The sequence below is a fragment of the Salmo salar genome, chromosome 23 (genome assembly GCF_965601325.2).
Source record: "Salmo salar chromosome 23, fSalSal1, whole genome shotgun sequence".
Classification (NCBI taxonomy): Eukaryota; Metazoa; Chordata; class Actinopteri; order Salmoniformes; family Salmonidae; genus Salmo; species Salmo salar.
The window spans coordinates 17,536,737-17,555,523 of NC_138313.1; the positions used below are offsets into that span (position 1 = coordinate 17,536,737).

Here is an 18,787-nt window from a genome sequence, read left to right on the forward strand (position 1 = left end):
AAAACTACATTTGTTATGGACCTGGGATACCTAGAAGTGCCTTCTGATAAAGATAATCAAAGGTAAGGGATTATTTACAATAGTATTTTTGATGGTTGATCGTTCCAAGATGGCTCCAACATTTATAGCCTAGACTTTTTTTCTGGGCATACCACGTCGTTTATTGCAAAGTGTGATTTCCCAGTAAAGTTATTTTTAAATCTGGCAAAGCGATGGCATTCAAGACATGTTAATCTATAAGTCTTTGAATGACAATATTACATTTTAACAATGTTTTCGAATAGTAATTTTGTAAATTGTAGCGCAAATTCACCGGAAGCATTTGAGGGAAAAGATTTTCTGAACGTCATGCGCCGATGTAAAATGCTGTTTTTATATATAAATATGAACTTTATCGAACAAAAAATGCATGTGTTGTGTAACATGATGTCCTAGGAGTGTCATCTGATGAAGGTTGTCAAAGGTTAGTGCTGCATTTAGCTGTGTTTTGGGTATTTGTGATGCATGCTAGTTGCTTTGAAAATGGCTGTGTGATTATTTCTGGCTGGGTACTCTGCTGACATAATCTAATGTTTTGCTTTTGCTGTAAAGCCTTTTTGAAATCAGACAACGTGGTTCGATTCAGGAGAGGTGTATCTATAAAACGGTGTAAAATAGTCATATGTTTGAGAAATTGAAGTTATAACATTTTTTAGGTTTTGCATTTAGCGCGACGCGATTCCACTGGCTGTTGATTAGGGTGGGACGCAAGCGTCCCACTGGCCCAGACAGGTTAAACGGTCATCCAACTCGGAATTCCAAGCTGGAAACTCTGGCATCTTTCTAGAGCTCTCACTTTCCGACCTGAAGATCACGGACGTCCTGATTTCACCCCGTTCTTTTCCGAGTTACCAATGGTCTTGAAAGCACCATAAACCCACAATCCAATCCATGTGTACAATCACGCAGTACAGTGTACAGCAAGCAGTTTAGCAGTTACACCGGCGGGCCCCGGTAGCAATAAATTAATAAAACCGAAAGCTTACCTTGACTTGGAAGAGTTGCAGTGTTGGATAGCCTTAGCCAGCTCGCTAACATGAATACCATTCCTCTCTGTTTGAGTCAGGTTGTTAAGTGAAAGGTAAACTAAGAAAAAAATACAAAAACATCTCTTTCTCTCTGCTGCTTCTCTTTAATTTTTGAAGAAATTAAATTGTTCAAAACTGTTTAACAATTGTCTTTCTCTCACTTTGAGTCAACTATTCACCACACTTTATGCACTGCAGTGCTAGCTAGCTGTAGCTTATACTTTCAGTGCTAGATTAATTATCTGATCCTTTGATGATTGGGTGGACTACATGGCAGTTGGTGCAAGAGCTCTGTCCTCCACAAGTTGTCATAATTACTGTGTATGGAAGGGGTGAGAACCATGAGCCTCCTAGGTTTTGTATTGAAGTCAATGTACCCAGAGGAGGATGTCCTCCGGCTCCACCGGCTACATTGGTGCTACCCTAGAGGGTGCTGTTGAGGCTACTGTAGACTTTAGTTTCAAAACAGTGTGTTTTAATCAGTTATTTGGTGAAGTGGATATATTTTGTGTAGTTTTATCTAAAAAGGATAACTTTTTTAATGTGTCATTATTTACATTTTTTCCTGAAATTCACTGAGTAGGATGGTCCTCCACTTCCTCCTCTGAGGAGCCAGCACTGGTGTCTTAAAATAAATACATGCTATTTTGAAAGAATGGCCATCAAATAATTTAGGATACAGGGAGGGACCCGAAAATATGGTCACAATGCTGACACAGTGGACAAATAAGAGACACCTTTTAATGTGTAGGTGCATATCTGAAAATGTGGGCACAATCCTAATGTGGACAAGATCAGGACAAAGATTCATGTTAGTACCAGGTATAAAAGATACTTTATTTTTTTTATTTTTTTTTTTTAACCTAGTAAGTTGACTGAGAAAACATTCTCATTTACAGCAACGACCTGGGGAAATAGACTCTAGTCACGTCCTAGTGTGTTGATACATTAGTGAGAAGAAATAACGGACACCTGACGTCCTTGCACTCTTGCCCAGGGTGGCACTTTTTATGTTTGTGTCTGTGGGTCAAGAAATATTGTGTGAATATTTGCTAGATGTCAGAAGAATGCAGAATGTTATTTTAGTTGTCAAGCTTCCCCTGCCCCACCCACCATCCTCCCTTAAACAAGTTTTCATTGTTTTTTATAATGTAAACATTATAGACCATTTTATTTGAAAAGCATTTACATTTTGACCATACAGGCTGAAATCATGGAGAATAAAATATGATAAAACACGTTTTCATTGAGTGGAATAATTTTTGGTTCTGAGAAGTCTGGTTCAACTATGACAGAGTTACATTGGCAATGGGGTTTGTATTATATAATGTCTATAGTAATCCTATAATTGCTTATAAGCTATATTGGAAAATATTTCTGACAGGAGCTGGACATTTTATCTGTAACGGTCGTCGTACGTAATGGACCAAGGTGCAGCGGGTTGAGTGCTCATCTTAACTTTATTTGAACACTGAACAAAACAAAACAAGAAAACGATCGAACGCACAGTATTGCAGGCTACACACACAGCTATGCAAAAACAACTTCCCACCAGGGACATGTGAAAACAGGGCTACCTAAGTATGACTCCCAATCAGCAACAACGATGTACAGCTGTTCCTGATTGGGAGCCATACCAGGCCAACACAAAGAAATACACAACATAGACAGGTCATAGAAATACAAAACATAGAACATAACCCCGGAATACTCTAAACAAACACCCCTCTACATAAACACATATACCAACAAACCCCGAACCACATAAAACAAACACCCCCCTGTCACGTCCTGACCAAACTACAATAACAAATAACCCCTTTACTGGTCAGGACGTGACAGTACCCCCCCCCCAAAGGTGCAGACCCCAGATGCACCTCACACAAAAATTAAACACAAAAATAAACCCCCCCAAACTAAAGGGAGGGAAGGGAGGGTGGCTGCTGTCACCGACGGTTCCCGTGCTACACCCCCCCTCCCCAAACCTCCTACTGTGGAGGTGGCTCAGGCTCTGGCCTTAGTCCCCCACCTAACCTGTCCACCCCCGCTGAATTCCTCGGGCTGAAGCGCGTCACTGTAGACCTCGGGCAGAAGGGCGACTCTGGGAGCTCCGGACTGTAGGGCGACTCTGGGAGCTCCGGACTGTAGGGCGACCCTGGGAGCTCCGGACTGTAGGGCGACTCTGGGAGCTCCGGACTGTAGGGCGACTCTGGGAGCTCCGGACTGTAGGGCGACTCTGGCTGCGTCGGTTCCGGACTGTAGGGCGACTCTGGCTGCGCCGGTTCCAGACTGTAGGCCGTCTCACTCGGTCCCGGACTGTGGGCCGTCTCACTCGGTCCCGGACTGTGGGCCGTCACACTCGGTCCCGGACTGTGGGCCGTCACACTCGGTCCCGGACTGTGGGCCGTCACACTCGGTCCCGGACTGTGGGCCGTCTCACTCGGTCCCGGACTGTGGGCCGTCTCACTCGGTCCCGGACTGTGGGCCGTCTCACTCGGTCCCGGACTGTGGGCCGTCTCACTCGGTTCCGGACTGTGGGCCGTCTCACTTGGGTCCGGACTGTGGGGCATCTCTAGACGGGGCACTGTTGCCGGACACTCTGGACGAGGCACTATTGCCGGAAGCTCTGGACGAGGCACTATTGCCGGAAGCTCTGGATGGGGTACTGTTGTCGGAAGCTCTGGACGGGGACTGCGCACTGAAAGCCTGATGCGTGGGGCTGGTAGTGGAGGTACCAGACTGGAGACACGCACCCCAAGGCTAGTGCGAGGTGCAGGAACAGGACGAGTTGGACTGGGCTGACGCACGGGAGGCCTGGTGCGTGGGGCTGGTAGTGGAGGTACCAGACTGGAGACACGCACCCCAAGGCTAGTGCGAGGAGCAGGAACAGGACGAGTTGGACTGGGCTGACGCACTGGAGGCCTGGTGTGTGGGGCTGGCTTTGGACACGCCAGACTGGATACTCGCACCTAGTGGCTGGTGTGAGGAGCGGGAAGAGGATACACTGGGCCGTGAAGGCGCACTGGCGGTCTCGGGCGCAGTACTGGCACCAGCCTTACTGGCTGGATGCCCGCTTCCCCCTGGCAAATGCGGGGCGCTGGCACCGCGCACACCGGCCTGTGAATGCTCGGCCTCGACGCCGTGCGCATCACCCCATAGCACGGGGCCTGACCAGTAACATGCTGCCTCCGGTAAGCACGGGGAGTTGGCTTGGGGCTTAACCCTGGCCCAGCAAAACTACCCGTATGCCCCCCCCAAAAAAAATCTTGGGGCTGCCTCTCAGGCTTAAATGCCAACCGTGTACCAATATAACAGTCCCGGTCCACTCCAGCCTTCCTCCATGGTCCAGCCCCGTCCAGAATTTTTTCCCATGTCCATGATTCCCCATAGTCCATATAATTCATCTGCTGCTCCTTACACCGCTGCTTGGTCCGTTTGTGGTGGGAAGTTCTGTAACGGTCATCGTACGTAATGGACCAAGGCGCAGCGGGTTGAGTGCTCATCTTAACTTTATTTGAACACTGAACAAAACAAAACAAGAAAACGATCGAACGCACAGTATTGCAGGCTACACACACAGCTATGCAAAAACAACTTCCCACCAGGGACATGTGAAAACAGGGCTACCTAAGTATGACTCCCAATCAGCAACAACGATGTACAGCTGTTCCTGATTGAGAGCCATACCAGGCCAACACAAAGAAATACACAACATAGACAGATCATAGAAATACAAAACATAGAACATAACCAAAACCCCGGAATACTCTAAACAAACACCCCTCTACATAAACACATATCCCAACAAACCCCGAACCACATAAAACAAACACCCCCCTGTCACGTCCTGACCAAACTACAATAACAAATAACCCCTTTACTGGTCAGGACGTGACATTAACCCAGCAACGCACCAGTATCAGATAGCAAATAAGTCATCTTAATTTAGTTTTTTCTCTTGCTGATGATCCATGTTAGTGACAGGTTTAATTTATCAATCGACATTACCACATATACATTACCACCCACATACTTTCAATGTACACACGCGCATTTACAGTTTATGGGTCACAGAACAGAATCTATTGAACTGGTGATGGGCAGAAGATAAATTTCCCCCTACAAGACCCTGAAAATAAAGATGTTAAATAAAAAAGAAATAAAGACTCATAGTTATTTGCATTTTGTTTATAAGGGTTTTGTAGAACCTACTTTATAATTATCAGCACCATACCCATCTTATTTGTTTACCTGTAAAATACTCTCATGCTGCAATACAGGATTTAGGTGAAGTCAGTTTTCACCCCTTAACACTTGTAGAAAAGCCAAAATGGAACACTATCTCCTACAAAATCTATCCAGCACATATAAGCCACTCTACAGTATATCAGTCTACATAAAAAGGCATGTTTTGCCACTCCTTCTTTAAGGTGTTGTGAAACAAAATCAGGAATGAGAGAGTTTTCACTGTTGACTTGACCAGGAATCTTACTAGCAGCGGCCTCTCCTACTTTGGGGCTGAGAATGGTGACGCGGTGTCCAGCCAACATGTCCTTGCCCCCACCCATTACACTGGCAGCCTCAGTAGCCTTGGTTTATGTGGGCCAGAACAACTCATAGAAGCAGGTGCCTATATCCTGTCTCTGCAGCATGAGGCAGCTTGATGTATACCCCCTGGAAAGGACGCTAGTCTATCGCAAGGCCTTACTGCCAAACAGAGATGAAACAAGACCTGTTTTTTCAGTCTTTGGTATGATGCGGCCGGCCGGTGATGAAACTCTAAACCTTCCAATCTCAGTGTGGACACTAACCACAAGGCCACTGAGTTGGTATGTGTCAAGCTCTGTCCGAAATGGCACCGCATTCTCTATATAGTGCACTACTAAAGTAAGTGAAATATAGGGAATAGTGTGCATTTTAGGACAGTGTAACAGGTGGGGGACACGTTGGCTGGAAACTGGGTCACTATTCCCAGTCCTAGAGCCAGAGAGACAGGAGAGTTAACTAATGGTAAAAGGATATGTCACCAGGCGTGTTGAGAAATGCTTCACCCACACTTAAAGTGCACCATATGGCATTTCAATTATGGGCATTGAACAATTATGGGCAATTATGGGCATTTCACAGGGCCTTAACCTTATTTCTGTTAAACACAGTGGCAAATAATTGTCTATCATACATATATATAATAACATGATTGAATAACACTTAGAAGTATTGGTTGACACCAATATCGATCATTTAATACGATATCGATATTGTTTGATATCGATTTGAGCAAGGCATCTCGTGATATCGGTTTAGTCTCCCTGTTAAGGCCCAGTGCAATCAAAAACGTGATTTTCCTGTGTTTTATATACATTACCACAATATGAGGTTGGAATAATATTGTGACATTGTGAAAAGAATGATAATGCCCTTTTAGTGCCTGAAATTCCTACCTCTTTTGGTCAGCCTATGGTCAGCCTATTAATTAATTTGCCAGACAGTAAATTAGTTAATAGACCAATAAGAAAGAGAGTTCCAAACAAGACTATTCCTGCATGTACAACACCCTCTCACAGACATTCTCACAGGCTGTCAACTTGGCAACAGTTGGATAGGTTTGGGCTGTCACAACATTCACACCTGGCTCAATAGACAACCAGCAAGCAGTTGTCTGGACTGGAGTGGTGGAAGTGAACAGAAAAGTCTACATTCACACGGTAGCAATATATTAAAAAACGATATAATCTCGATATCAAATGAAAAAATGCAACTGAGTCGATTGACGCATTGGTGCATCACTCTAAGTAACATAATTTAAAAAATCCCCATCAACATCCGTCAGTTTAAGTTAGATATCTTTTTTTTGTTGTTGCATTGGATGCGTCTCAATCCTCTGCATCCACAGATGTTGTACTTCCACATCTGCGGTAAAAGGTGGCAGAGCTAGAGCTTTGTTCGTCAGACCATAAGACATCCAGAAAATCAATCTTCTCATTAAAACATCTGTAGCAACCAAACTAATGTGACCCTACTGTGGATAGGGGATATTCTGACAAACACAATGGTGTTCCCCGTTTTGCTCTATGACCCTTACAAGTGTCACAGGACTCGTCTGAAGGTAACCGGTACCGGTTTAAAATAATCAATGGAAATACGAAGGAAGACTGTAGTTTTGTGCCTACCCCAAAAATGTGTTAAAAATGTGTAATATATATATATAACTACCAGGAAGTATGAAAAGAGAGGCTGAGTGGGTGGGGAGCTTATATTAATGAGCTTGGCTTTACTGACAACTCTTTGAAATGGCTATGTCAAGCAACTTGGATGCAATGAGCAGTAAAATCATCTCAGGCAAATGTGGTGATACACAAAGCACCTCAAACAACATTGAAATGAAATCAATGATACAGTTGAAGTTGGAAGTTTACATACACCTTAGCCAAATACATTTAAACTCAGTTTTTCACAATTCCTGACATTTAAACCTAGTAAAAATCTCCTGTCTTAGGTCAGTTAGGATCACCACTTTATTTTAAGAATGTGAAATGTCAGAATAATAGTAGAGAGAATGATTTATTTCAGCTTTTATTTCATCACATTCCCATTTGGTCAGAAGTTTACATACACTCAATTAGTATTTGGCAGCATTGCCTTTAAATTGTTTAACTTGGGTCAAACGTTTTGGGTAGCCTTCCACAAGCTTCCCACAATAAGTTGGGTGAATTTTGGCCCATTCCTCCTGACAGAGCTGGTGTAACTGAGTCAGGTTTGTAGTTCTCCTTGCTCGCACACACTTTTTCAGTTCTGCCCAACTCTACAGGATTGAGGTTAGGGCTTTGTGATGGCCACTCCAATACCTTGACTTTGTTGTCCTTAAGCCATTTTCCTACAGCTTTCGAAGTATGCTTGGGGTCATTGTCCATTTGGAAGACCCATTTGCGACCAAGAATTAACTTCCTGGCTGATGTCTTGAGATGTTGCTTCAATATATTCACATAATTTTCCTCCCTCATGAAGCCATCTATTTTGTGAAGTGCACCAGTCCTTCCTGCAGCAAAGCATCCCCACAACATGATGCTGCCATCCCCGTGCTTCACAGTTGGAATTGTGTTCTGTGGTTTGCAAGCCTCCCCCTTTTTCCTCCAAACATAACGATGGTCATTATGGCCAAACAGTTCTATTTTTGTTTCATCAGACCAGAGGACATTTCTCCAGAAAGTACGATCTTTGTCCCCATGTGCAGTTGCAAACCGTAGTCTGGCTTTTTTATGGCGGTTTTGGAGCAGTGGCTTCTTCCTTGCTGAGCAGCCTTTCAGGTTATGTCGATATATGACTTGTTTTACTGTGGATATAGATACTTTTGTACCTATTTCCTCCAGCATCTTCACAAGGTCCTTTGCTGTTGTTCTGTGATTGATTTGCACTTTTCGCACCAAAGTATGTTCATCTCTAGGAGATAGAACGCGTCTCCTTCCTGAGCGGTATGACGGCTGCGTGGTCCCATGGTGTTTATACTTGCATACTGTTGTTTGTACAGATGAACGTGGTACCTTCAGGCATTTGGAAATTGCTCCCAAGGATGAACCAGACTTGTGGAGGTCTACAATTTTTTTTCTGAGGTCTTGGCTGATTTCTTTAGATTTTCCCATGATGTCAAGCAAGAGGCACTGAGTTTGAAGGTAGGCCTTGAAATACATCCACAGGTACACCTCCAATTGACTCAAATTATGTCAATTAGCCTATCAGAAGCTTATAAAGCCATAACATAATTTTCTGGAATTTTCCAAACTGTTTAACCACTCTAAGGTAGGTGGCACCAAATCGTCCCACCTACGTAACAGCCAGTGTAATCCCGTGGCGCGTTATTCAAAAACCTCAAAAATGCAAAAACTTCAATTTTTCAAACATATGACTATTTTACACCATTTTAAAGACAAGACTCTCGTTAATCTAACCACACTGTCCGATTTCAAAAAGGCTTTACAACGAAAGCAAAACATTAGATTATGTCAGCAGAGTACCCAGCCAGAAATAATCAGACACCCATTTTTCAAGCTAGCATATAATGTCACATAAACCCAAACCACAGCTAAATGCAGCACTAACCTTTGATGATCTTCATCAGATGACAACCCTAGGACATTATGTTATACAATACATGCATGTTTTGTTCAATCAAGTTCATATTTATATCAAAAACCAGCTTTTTACATTAGCATGTGACTAGCATGTGACTAGCATTCCCACCGAACACTGCCGGTGAATTTACTAAATTACTCACGATAAACATTCACAAAAAGCATAACAATTATTTTAAGAATTATAGATACAGAACTCCTCTATGCACTCGATATGTCCGATTTTAAAATAGCTTTTCGGTGAAAGCACATTTTGCAATATTCTCAGTAGATAGCCCGGCATCACAGGGCTAGCTATTTAGACACCCAGCAAGTTTAGCACTCACCAAAGTCAGATTTACTATAAGAAAAATGTTTTTACCTTTGCTGTCTTCGTCAGAATGCACTCCCAGGACTTCTACTTCAATAACAAATGTTGGTTTGGTTCAAAATAATCCATAGTTATATCCAAACAGCAGCGTTTTTGTTCGTGCGTTCAAGACACTATCCGAAAGGGTAAATAAGGGTGACGTGCATGGCGCAATTCGTGACAAAAAAATTCTAAATATTCCATTACCGTACTTCGAAGCATGTCAACCGCTGTTTAAAATCAATTTTTATGCAATTTTTCTCATAAAAAAGCGATAATATTCCAACCGGGAATCTGCGTTTAGGTAAACAGACGAAAGAAAATAAAGCATTCGGTCGACTCGGGCACGCGCCTAAGGCCATAGTACTCTGATCGGCCACTTGCCAAAAGCGATAATGTGTTTCAGCCAGAGGCTGCCTCGATATCGTTCAGCTTTTTCCCGGGCTCTGAGAGCCTATGGGAGCCGTAGGAAGTGTCATGTTAGAGCAAAGATCCTCAGTCTTCAATAAAAAGAGCCAAGATGAAACACAACTTGTCAGACAGGCCACTTCCTGCATGGAATCTTCTCAGGTTTTGGCCTGCCATTTGAGTTCTGTTATACTCACAGACACCATTCAAACAGTTTTAGAAACTTTAGGGTGTTTTCTATCCAAAGCCAATAATTATATGCATATTCTAGTTACTGGGCAGGAGTAGTAACCAGATTAAATCGGGTACGTTTTTTATCCGGCCGTGTCAATACTGCCCCCTAGCCCTAACAGGTTAACCTCTTAATGATCTCTACAGAGCAGTGTCCCACCCACGGGACGGTGGAGCTAATGTAGACTAATGCGATTAGCATGAGGTTGTAAGTAACAAGACATTTTCCCAGGACATAGACATATCTGTTATTGGCAGAAAGCTTAAATTCTTGTTAATCTAACTGCACTGTCCAATTTACAGTAGATATTACAGTGAAAGAATACCAGGCTATTGTTTGAGGAGAGTGCACAGTTATGAACTTTATTAATTAACCAATTAGGCACATTTGGGCAGTCTTGATGTAACATTTTTAACAGAAATGCAATGGTTCATTGTATCAGTCTAAAACTTTGCACAGACACTGCTCCATCTGGTGGCCAAAATCTAAATTTCACCTGGGCTGGAATAATACATTATGGCCTTTCTCTTGCATTTCAAAGATGATATTACAAACAATTTTATTTTTTTACATTTATTGTTTTTTTTTAAATTATCTTTTACCAGATCTAATGTGTTATATTCTCCTACATTAATTTCACATTCCACAAACTTCAAAGTGTTTCTGTTCAAATGGTATCAATAATATTCATATCCTTGCTTCCTGTCCTGAGCTACAGGCAGTTGGGTATGTCATTTTAGGCGAAAACTATGGGTAATTTCACAAATTCACTGACATTTTTGGTAATTAACAGGTCATCTATGGTAACTTTAGTACTTTATACTTAAATAACGTTTTAAAAAATGTATTCATATAAAATATTCATTAATGTTTCTTAATCGTTATATCTATGTCCATATTGTCCACAAGTTTCTAGTAGATATACTACGATTCAAGACAAAATCGCGTAATTTATGAAAAGAATATTTTCAATTAACTGCAACTCTTCCAACTATGTACTTTTTTTCACAACTTCTCCAGTTTGTTGCCAAAACATTTACAACAAACGCATATTGACAGATCAAAATAAATAAAAGCGTGTAAAAAAATATAAAATATATTTCATGCTGAAAACCATATTTAACGGCAACGTTATTCACTAAGTTGAAGGGCTGTATTTAGGAGATTGTTTTACATCTTTGTTATTCAATTTTTTTATATTAAATAGTCTTCATTTGTGATTTTATATATTTGACATTTTATAAATTACATTAAAGAGTTTCCAAAATTCCAAAAGTTTACTGGTAAAGTTAGACAGTTACCAGTAAAATTCACTCTCTTTGCAACCCTAGCGTTACATAATTGCACAAGACCCAGTGACCCACTACTGCACAACGAGGTAACCGACGAATACATACCGAGGGGCACTGAGCATACTAAGAAGGTATCACTCGGAAAGTCAACCAGACGACACAGATTTGTTTTTATGACACTAGGATGTGTTACGTTTGCTTATGTCTCAGAACCTCCAGTTAAAGGGGCATACATACATAGACTGATATGATTAGGATTGTTCATAGCTTCCTCGTGGTGAGTTTTGAGAGTCTACCTTCTATGACACAAGGAAAGCTACTCCTGTCTCTGATTATGTAATCATGTATTTAGGGTTTTTCTGAAAAGCTTTACTTTGACAGAAATTGGTAGGCTATACTTTTGATAAAAAGTATGTTAAACGTACAACAATTCATCAGCTAGTCAGTCTCAAACATATTGAAATACTGGTATCATTGAATATAGAAAAACAATAAAATCATTTTAATTACTTCTGACTTAACTTAGCTTATTTAGAGTAACTTATAAATCACAGTTTTAATCTAACTTGCATGATACAATTCACTCAGTGGAAGCAGTATTTAAATGCAGAAGGTGTTACTAACGCTGCCAAATAATTGGGAAGAGTTGGTTGACCAACAGCAAATACCTCCGCTGGGTCTTGTGAGAAGTACAAGGAGGTCAAACACTCTGAATATCCTAATAATAATAATATCCAAAAATGGTTGCCTTAGCGCTTCATTTTAAGAATCCTTTTCATTAACGTTTTTATATTTCACTAAGTTTATAAGATATAACAAAATGTTGTTATATCCATCGACATGATTTGTTGGACGGTACACTACAAAACCTAAACTTGAGATCACTGACTTGACATCCAGGCTGCAGCGCATGCTGTTATGTCCTCTGTCTAATGGCTGGGTAAGAGTTAAAAGTAGGTATGCTTGACCCTTAACGTAGTGGGAACAGGGTCAGCTGAGTCCGCATAGTGAGACGTCTCACTTTGCTGCTCTTTGGGCTCGGGTTTGAACCAGCTGCTAAACCACCCTGACTTGTTGCTCTGATCAGAGACACACACACAGAAGGACAGACAGAGACAGATAGAGAGAGAGATAGATAGAGAGATAGATAGAGAGGGGCTCATTAAAACAAACCCCTGGTTCCTATTTGATGCTGTGACATGAAGACAGGATTCAGGCTCTACCCACCTGTTTTAGTTGGATTTTGTCTGTCTCTGTGGCCTTTCCCCCCTCTGTGATGGTGGCCTGGTGCCCTCACTGCTGGCATGCCTGCTGCCCTCCATAACCATGACCATATCCTGCCACCGGCATCGTCCCAACATTCATATGGGACAATTAATGTTTTCACATGATTGATTTGATTATTTATTTATTTATTTAGATGTAATTCAGCTCTTAGCTGAAAATGTTGTACACCTTGACAATAAACATAACCTTACTATGAGTATACACATTAAATATAGCACCCCTAACACAAACAGCAGGTGCTCAGTAAATAACTGGAAATCTTTACAGGGATTAAATTCAATGTCAAATTCAATTCAACGCTAATTCGTATGTGCCAATGGGAGGTATGTTTGTGTATCACATGTGATGTATGTTCGGTAGTCAATAAAACTCTCCCAAGGACTCACCATGCCTGGGACAGAAGAATGATCAGCCTCTAGAAGAATACAATGAAATCAAAGCATGAAGTCCTCATATCACAGTTAACGACAGAAACATGTAAGATGATTCACAAAATTTGTGAAAAGGAGTGAACTTAAATGAGCATGTTTAATATTAAATCACTAGAAACGGGTGTGAATCATGAGTATGTTTGCTCAATCAAAACCAGGACCCTCATCCATTGTCTCACCTTCCGTGGCTGAAGGACAATCCTGAGCATGGGCAGTGTCTGTGTTGTGGTAACTGTAGTCCTGACCTCCCGCCACAAGGGGCACTGCAGGCTGATTGTAAGAAGCCATGACTGGCAGCAGAGGTGGGACGTTGATCTGCTGTGCCTGCACATGCATCACCCCTCACAGAAAGGTCACCGGTGTCTGATTCTAAACGGAAACCAAAGCAGAAACTGGGGGTGTGTTTCACATTGGTGGTGGATGAGGTAAGTTCCCCCTTACTATGTAAATGCTTTGAGCATCTGAAAAAGTGCTATATAAATCCAATAAACTAAATATTCATTGAAATAATGATCTGGGACTGTAGGTCCCAGGTATGTATCACTACAACCACAGCTCCCCATCTAAGCAAATACATGTGTTTTAACCACAGCATCTTAATGTGGAGTGAATGTTTTGGAGGAGAGAAAAACGAGTATGGTATTGTTATTCATTTATCATTTGATTGGTAAAAAGGGATCATAATGTAGTAATTACAATGCTATCAGTGTCTATGTAAGGTCAAACATTGTGCAGGTAGAGACACGTTTAAACCAGACACTAGTCTTGCCATCTGGACTATAGTAAATACTTACCACCTCAGTAACCTTGACATAAGTGCCTACTGACATAATTTCACTCACCTGATAACCTACCAGTACCAGTGGGTTATACTGTAGGCTAATATCCATATCTATCCTAATATCCAGGCTTTAGTGAGTCCCATTTATGACCCTTACTCAATCAACAACAACAAATCCCTACTCTACACAAGGTTGTTTGTACTCAATAAATATGTTTTATACTGTAATCATCATATCCAACAGAAACAGAGGAACATGAAAACATGTGACAGAGAGACATGACGGGTACAATGACGATGCATTGTGGTGTGGTCACCCGTATGTCCTGCTGTCTGCATCGCAGCTGCTGTAGCCAGCCAGGGTCCTGTCCAGGCCTGTCGTCAGCTGTGTCACTGAGTTGTGCCATTCCCTCACACTGATTCAGCCGCTCTGCCAGCTGAGGGGAGAGGACACACGCACACACACAGAGGGGAAAGTGCGGAGCAAACACACACACACACACACACACACACCGTTAGTCTTTTTTTAGGCACTACTTTTCAGTAGATTAGGGGCCCAAAATTGGCAACTGGTTTTAGCCACGGGCCCAATTTTCTTGTTGTTGCATATAATAGCAGCCCCAAAAATAGGCTTACACTACAAATTGAACAACATTTTAAACACATCTGGTTAGTATATAATCAATTCGACAATAAAATAATAATTTTGATCTGATTACACTGATAAAAATCACACACACAAAAAAATCAGCTTTCAATGAAGAGAAAATGTCGCTTTAAGAAAGGTTGACAATGAAAATAGAATTTTCAGGGAAGAATGGATAGAGAAATATTTATTCTTATCATATTTCTCCAATGTCAAACCAGAGGTGTCTTGTTTGCAACGAAACTGTCGCTGTTTGCAAATAATTAAATATTAGACATTCTTATGAATCTAAACATGGTAACCTACTTAAAAAAATATTGCCTTTCCACCCAGACAGAGGCCTGACCGACACAGAAAAATGTAAGCTTCAACTTCTGGCTTCTCGTCCGTTACTTAACCCAACAACAGAAGGTCATTGGCGCATTCCTAAAAGCTACCTGGGTATAAACATCTTATCTTTTCACAGTGAATAGCTCAATTTATAGAGACAGAATAGCAAAGTAAATGGTTTGTCTCCTTGATTTCTCGAATATAGAAGGCCAGAGCTCAGCTTCAAAATAAGACTAACTAAAGATATCACCATATACCTCGGAATCGTGGGCATTTTAAAGCTATTTTCTAGCATATGGCATCACAGAGTTAAGCAGTTTTATAGAACGTTTTATATAATCAGGTGCCATTTTAAGATAACAAGGAGTATCCTTTGACATTTTCTTTAACAAAGGGTATGCCTTACCCTCAAATACCCTCACAATTTGAGCTCTGGTTTTAACCAAACACACCAAGCCCTTCACAGACAAAAAGGTATTTAAGGAGTGCATGGTGAGATGACAGTATTGGAGGATTTGGCTTAGTACAAATCTGTCTGTCAAACAGGTAGGCCTACCTCTTATTTCTTAAATAGGAAGAAATAGGCTCCAACACAAAGCCCTCTTGTTGTTACTGAAGTTGAATTCAAATTGAGAAATGTTTTGAAATTAATGAATCAAATTACTTTCAGTACCATGCGCTGCCTACCTCGGTTTGATTACGCCGTGGCCACCGCTTCACGTTTCAGCACTACAAAGCTGTCCACCCAACTGCCTTATTAGTTGACTGTTTCCTGCACTCTCTCTCCTTATGAATTTGAGTTCAAATGTAACTTTTGCATAATTCAGGTGGGTTAACTTCCTTTTTGGGACATAACTTTTGGGACATTTTGCATTGTTTTATATTCATATTTGATAAGGGGGATTTACGGGGCCAAAATAAATTCTTGGCTTGCCCCGCGGCCGCCTCTTGCCATCCCCTATCATATGATCTAAAAGGTGATTTACTCTGAGATGGTTTATGAATACAGGCACTAAAGTGATTGGATACTAGGAATGCACTTTGGCATAAAATGTGTTTAAGAAATGTACAGTAAATGTCAGAGTACGCTACCTTCATAACCTCTCCCTGAAGACTGTGTTTAGAGTATGTTTGGATGTGCATAGATTAGGCGTGTATGAATGTATACTGTAGGTCACCGTATCAGATGTTTATATGTCAGAGGTCCATGGTGAAGTGCTATGCCTTGATAAGCTCTCCCAGCAGCACCATGCAGAGCTCCTGCAGTCTGAGTAAAGACATCCATATCACCTCACAATAGTGATAGGCCTGGGACGCCAGCCCAATATCCAGAAAACGGCCCACATACAGGAACTTATACACCTGGTAAAGAGAAAACAGGTTGGAACAACACTATAACATAACTTGCAGAAGTTATACACCTGGTAACAACACAACCAAAATATGTTTTCACTGTCTCCTGCACTGTAAAACATTTCTTGTAATTTTTACAGTAAAATACTGGCAGCACAGTAGCCAGTAGGTTACTGTACATTTATAGTAAATTAATGGCAGCACAAAAGGCAGTAAATTACTGTAGATTTACAGAACCTTTACCGAAACACAAATTTACAGCATATTACTGGAACACCAGACTACAGAAACATGCTGTATTTATAGAATTTACAGTGCATTACTGTAAGCACAGTGGTTAGTTAACATTTACAGTGCAGGCAGTTATTACCAATGATCAGCAGTATTTTGGTTACATGTACTTGATATAGGTACTTCAATAGTATCAATACCTATAATGTCATTTGTAGTTCACTAGCCTGACCTACAATCCATTCATTTTGTAACAGTTTAATTACAATACATGTATTTTGTATTTTTATAAACTTGCAAGCAGCTCACTTAACTGCAACAACATTCTCGTTAACGGTAACATAATCTTTTTACTTGCTATGACTGTGATATGTTCATGTTTATCTACCTTTGTTTAATTAATTGACTGTAAGTCCCTCTGGATAAGAGCGTCTGCTAAATGATCAAAATGTAAATGTAAAAATGAACACTTCCAAAGCACATTGCTGGGTAGTATTCTAATGAGCTCTGCCTCCAAACAAGGCCAAATTTGATCAAAACGCAAATAGTTTGAGGGCGGAGCTCATTAGAATAATACCCAGCAGTGTGCTTTGCAAGTGTTAATTTTTACATTTACATTTTGGTCATTTAGCAGATGCTCTTGTCCAGTCAGTGCATTAAACTAAATAAAACATTTTGTAACCATTACTGAGAATGTTGTTCTAGTTAAAGATATTCAAGGTATTTTGTTTATTATTGTAATGTGCACAGTAACTTGTGACCAGTCTCCTATAAGTTGCTGTAATATCAGAGCAACAATACACTAACATTTTCCTACTATACTGTAAGAAAGTAAATGCTACTGTAATATTGGTATTTTACTGTAATTAAATGGGATTTGTACAAACAGGTTGGCTGCTGGCTATTGTATATTACTGTCACGCCCTGATCTGTTTCACCTGTTCCTGTGATTGTCTCCATCCCCTCCAGGTGTCGCTTATTCTCCCCAGTGTATTTATCCCTGTGTTTCCTGTCTCTCAGTGCCAGTTCGTCTTGTATGTTTGTCAAGTCAATCAGCGTGTTTTTCCCCATTCTCCTTTTGCTATTCTCTTTTTGATAGTCTTCCCAGTTTTGACCCCTGCCTGACTGGACTTCTATCCTGCCTGCCTGATCATCCTGCCTGCCCTGACCTTGATTCTGCCTGTCCTTCGGTACCTTTTGAACTCTGGACTGGTTTTGATCCTTTTGCCTGTCCACAACCATTCTCTTGCCTTACCCTATTGGATTATTAAATATTGTAAGACTCCAACCATCTGCCTTCTGTGTCTGCATCTGGGTCTTGCCTTGTGTCGTGATAATTACAGCATACAGTATATTTGGGGTTTTATATCACTTTCATTTCTAGAGGCATAAAAAAATGCTTAAAAACTGGCTGTGATTACAGGGCAAATCAGACCAAAAGGACTTGGCAAAACACTTAACCAGTAAAGGTCAATTTATTTGGCTAATCCAAAATTCATTACAGCTTAAAATTTTCTAAATTGTTTAAATTCAATCCATCATTTATTTAAAAATTCAAAATAATAAACAACTCAAGCAATAAGCAATCACTTCAAATGAGGCAAACAAATGGTCACCCAACAAAACAAAAGCAATCAATAGCAATCAACCAGTAAAGGTTTAAGACATAACTGAACTCTGATCTATCCCCTAAACACATAAAATTGTTCAGGCACTACTACTTATCAGTTCATTTGGTAGAGCATTCTCACTAAAGGGTGCAACAAATATGGCCACTTACAAGTCACGCATCCAAATATGTTAATGAGCCAGCGATTCTTTCCCCTACCGCAACATTTTTCCACAATGGACCATATATTACAGAATACTGCAGTAAATATACAGCAAACCAGTACTTTATTGTTAAATTGTATTGCAAGTGAATATGTAATATAACACTTAATATACCAATATACCATGTAATTATACCACTTGCATGTCTAGAGGCCGAAACAAAGGCTTCTAAACTGGCAGTGACTACAGAGCAAAACCGATCAACACCGATCAAAAGGACAAGGCTAAACACACACCCATTAAAGGTTTAAGATATAATAGAACTCTGCTCTGTCCCCTATACTCATGAAATTAATAAAGAACTACTACCACATTTCTTTGTTCTCCTCCTGTCGTGTCCCCTGTATATATATATTTACATACTTTCTTCGCATATCTTTTTACATATTTTTTTCTAAAAACTCTACCTCAAAACACTCTC

The 18,787-nt window shown here is 40.8% G+C and overlaps 1 protein-coding gene across 1 annotated transcript in view; it reads right to left on the bottom strand.

Annotated features, from left to right (window-relative positions):
• LOC106584175 (protein transport protein Sec16B) overlaps positions 1-18,787 on the bottom strand; it is a 50,453-nt gene that overhangs the window by 17,009 nt on the left and 14,657 nt on the right. The window contains exons 5-8 of the mRNA XM_082967937.1: positions 16,128-16,311; positions 13,372-14,410; positions 13,148-13,176; positions 12,702-12,811 (exon numbers count right to left, since the gene is read on the bottom strand). Coding sequence (XP_082824063.1) covers positions 16,168-16,311 — 144 coding nt within the window. The 3' untranslated portion in view covers positions 12,702-12,811; positions 13,148-13,176; positions 13,372-14,410; positions 16,128-16,167. The remainder of the gene's footprint in view (positions 1-12,701; positions 12,812-13,147; positions 13,177-13,371; positions 14,411-16,127; positions 16,312-18,787) is intronic.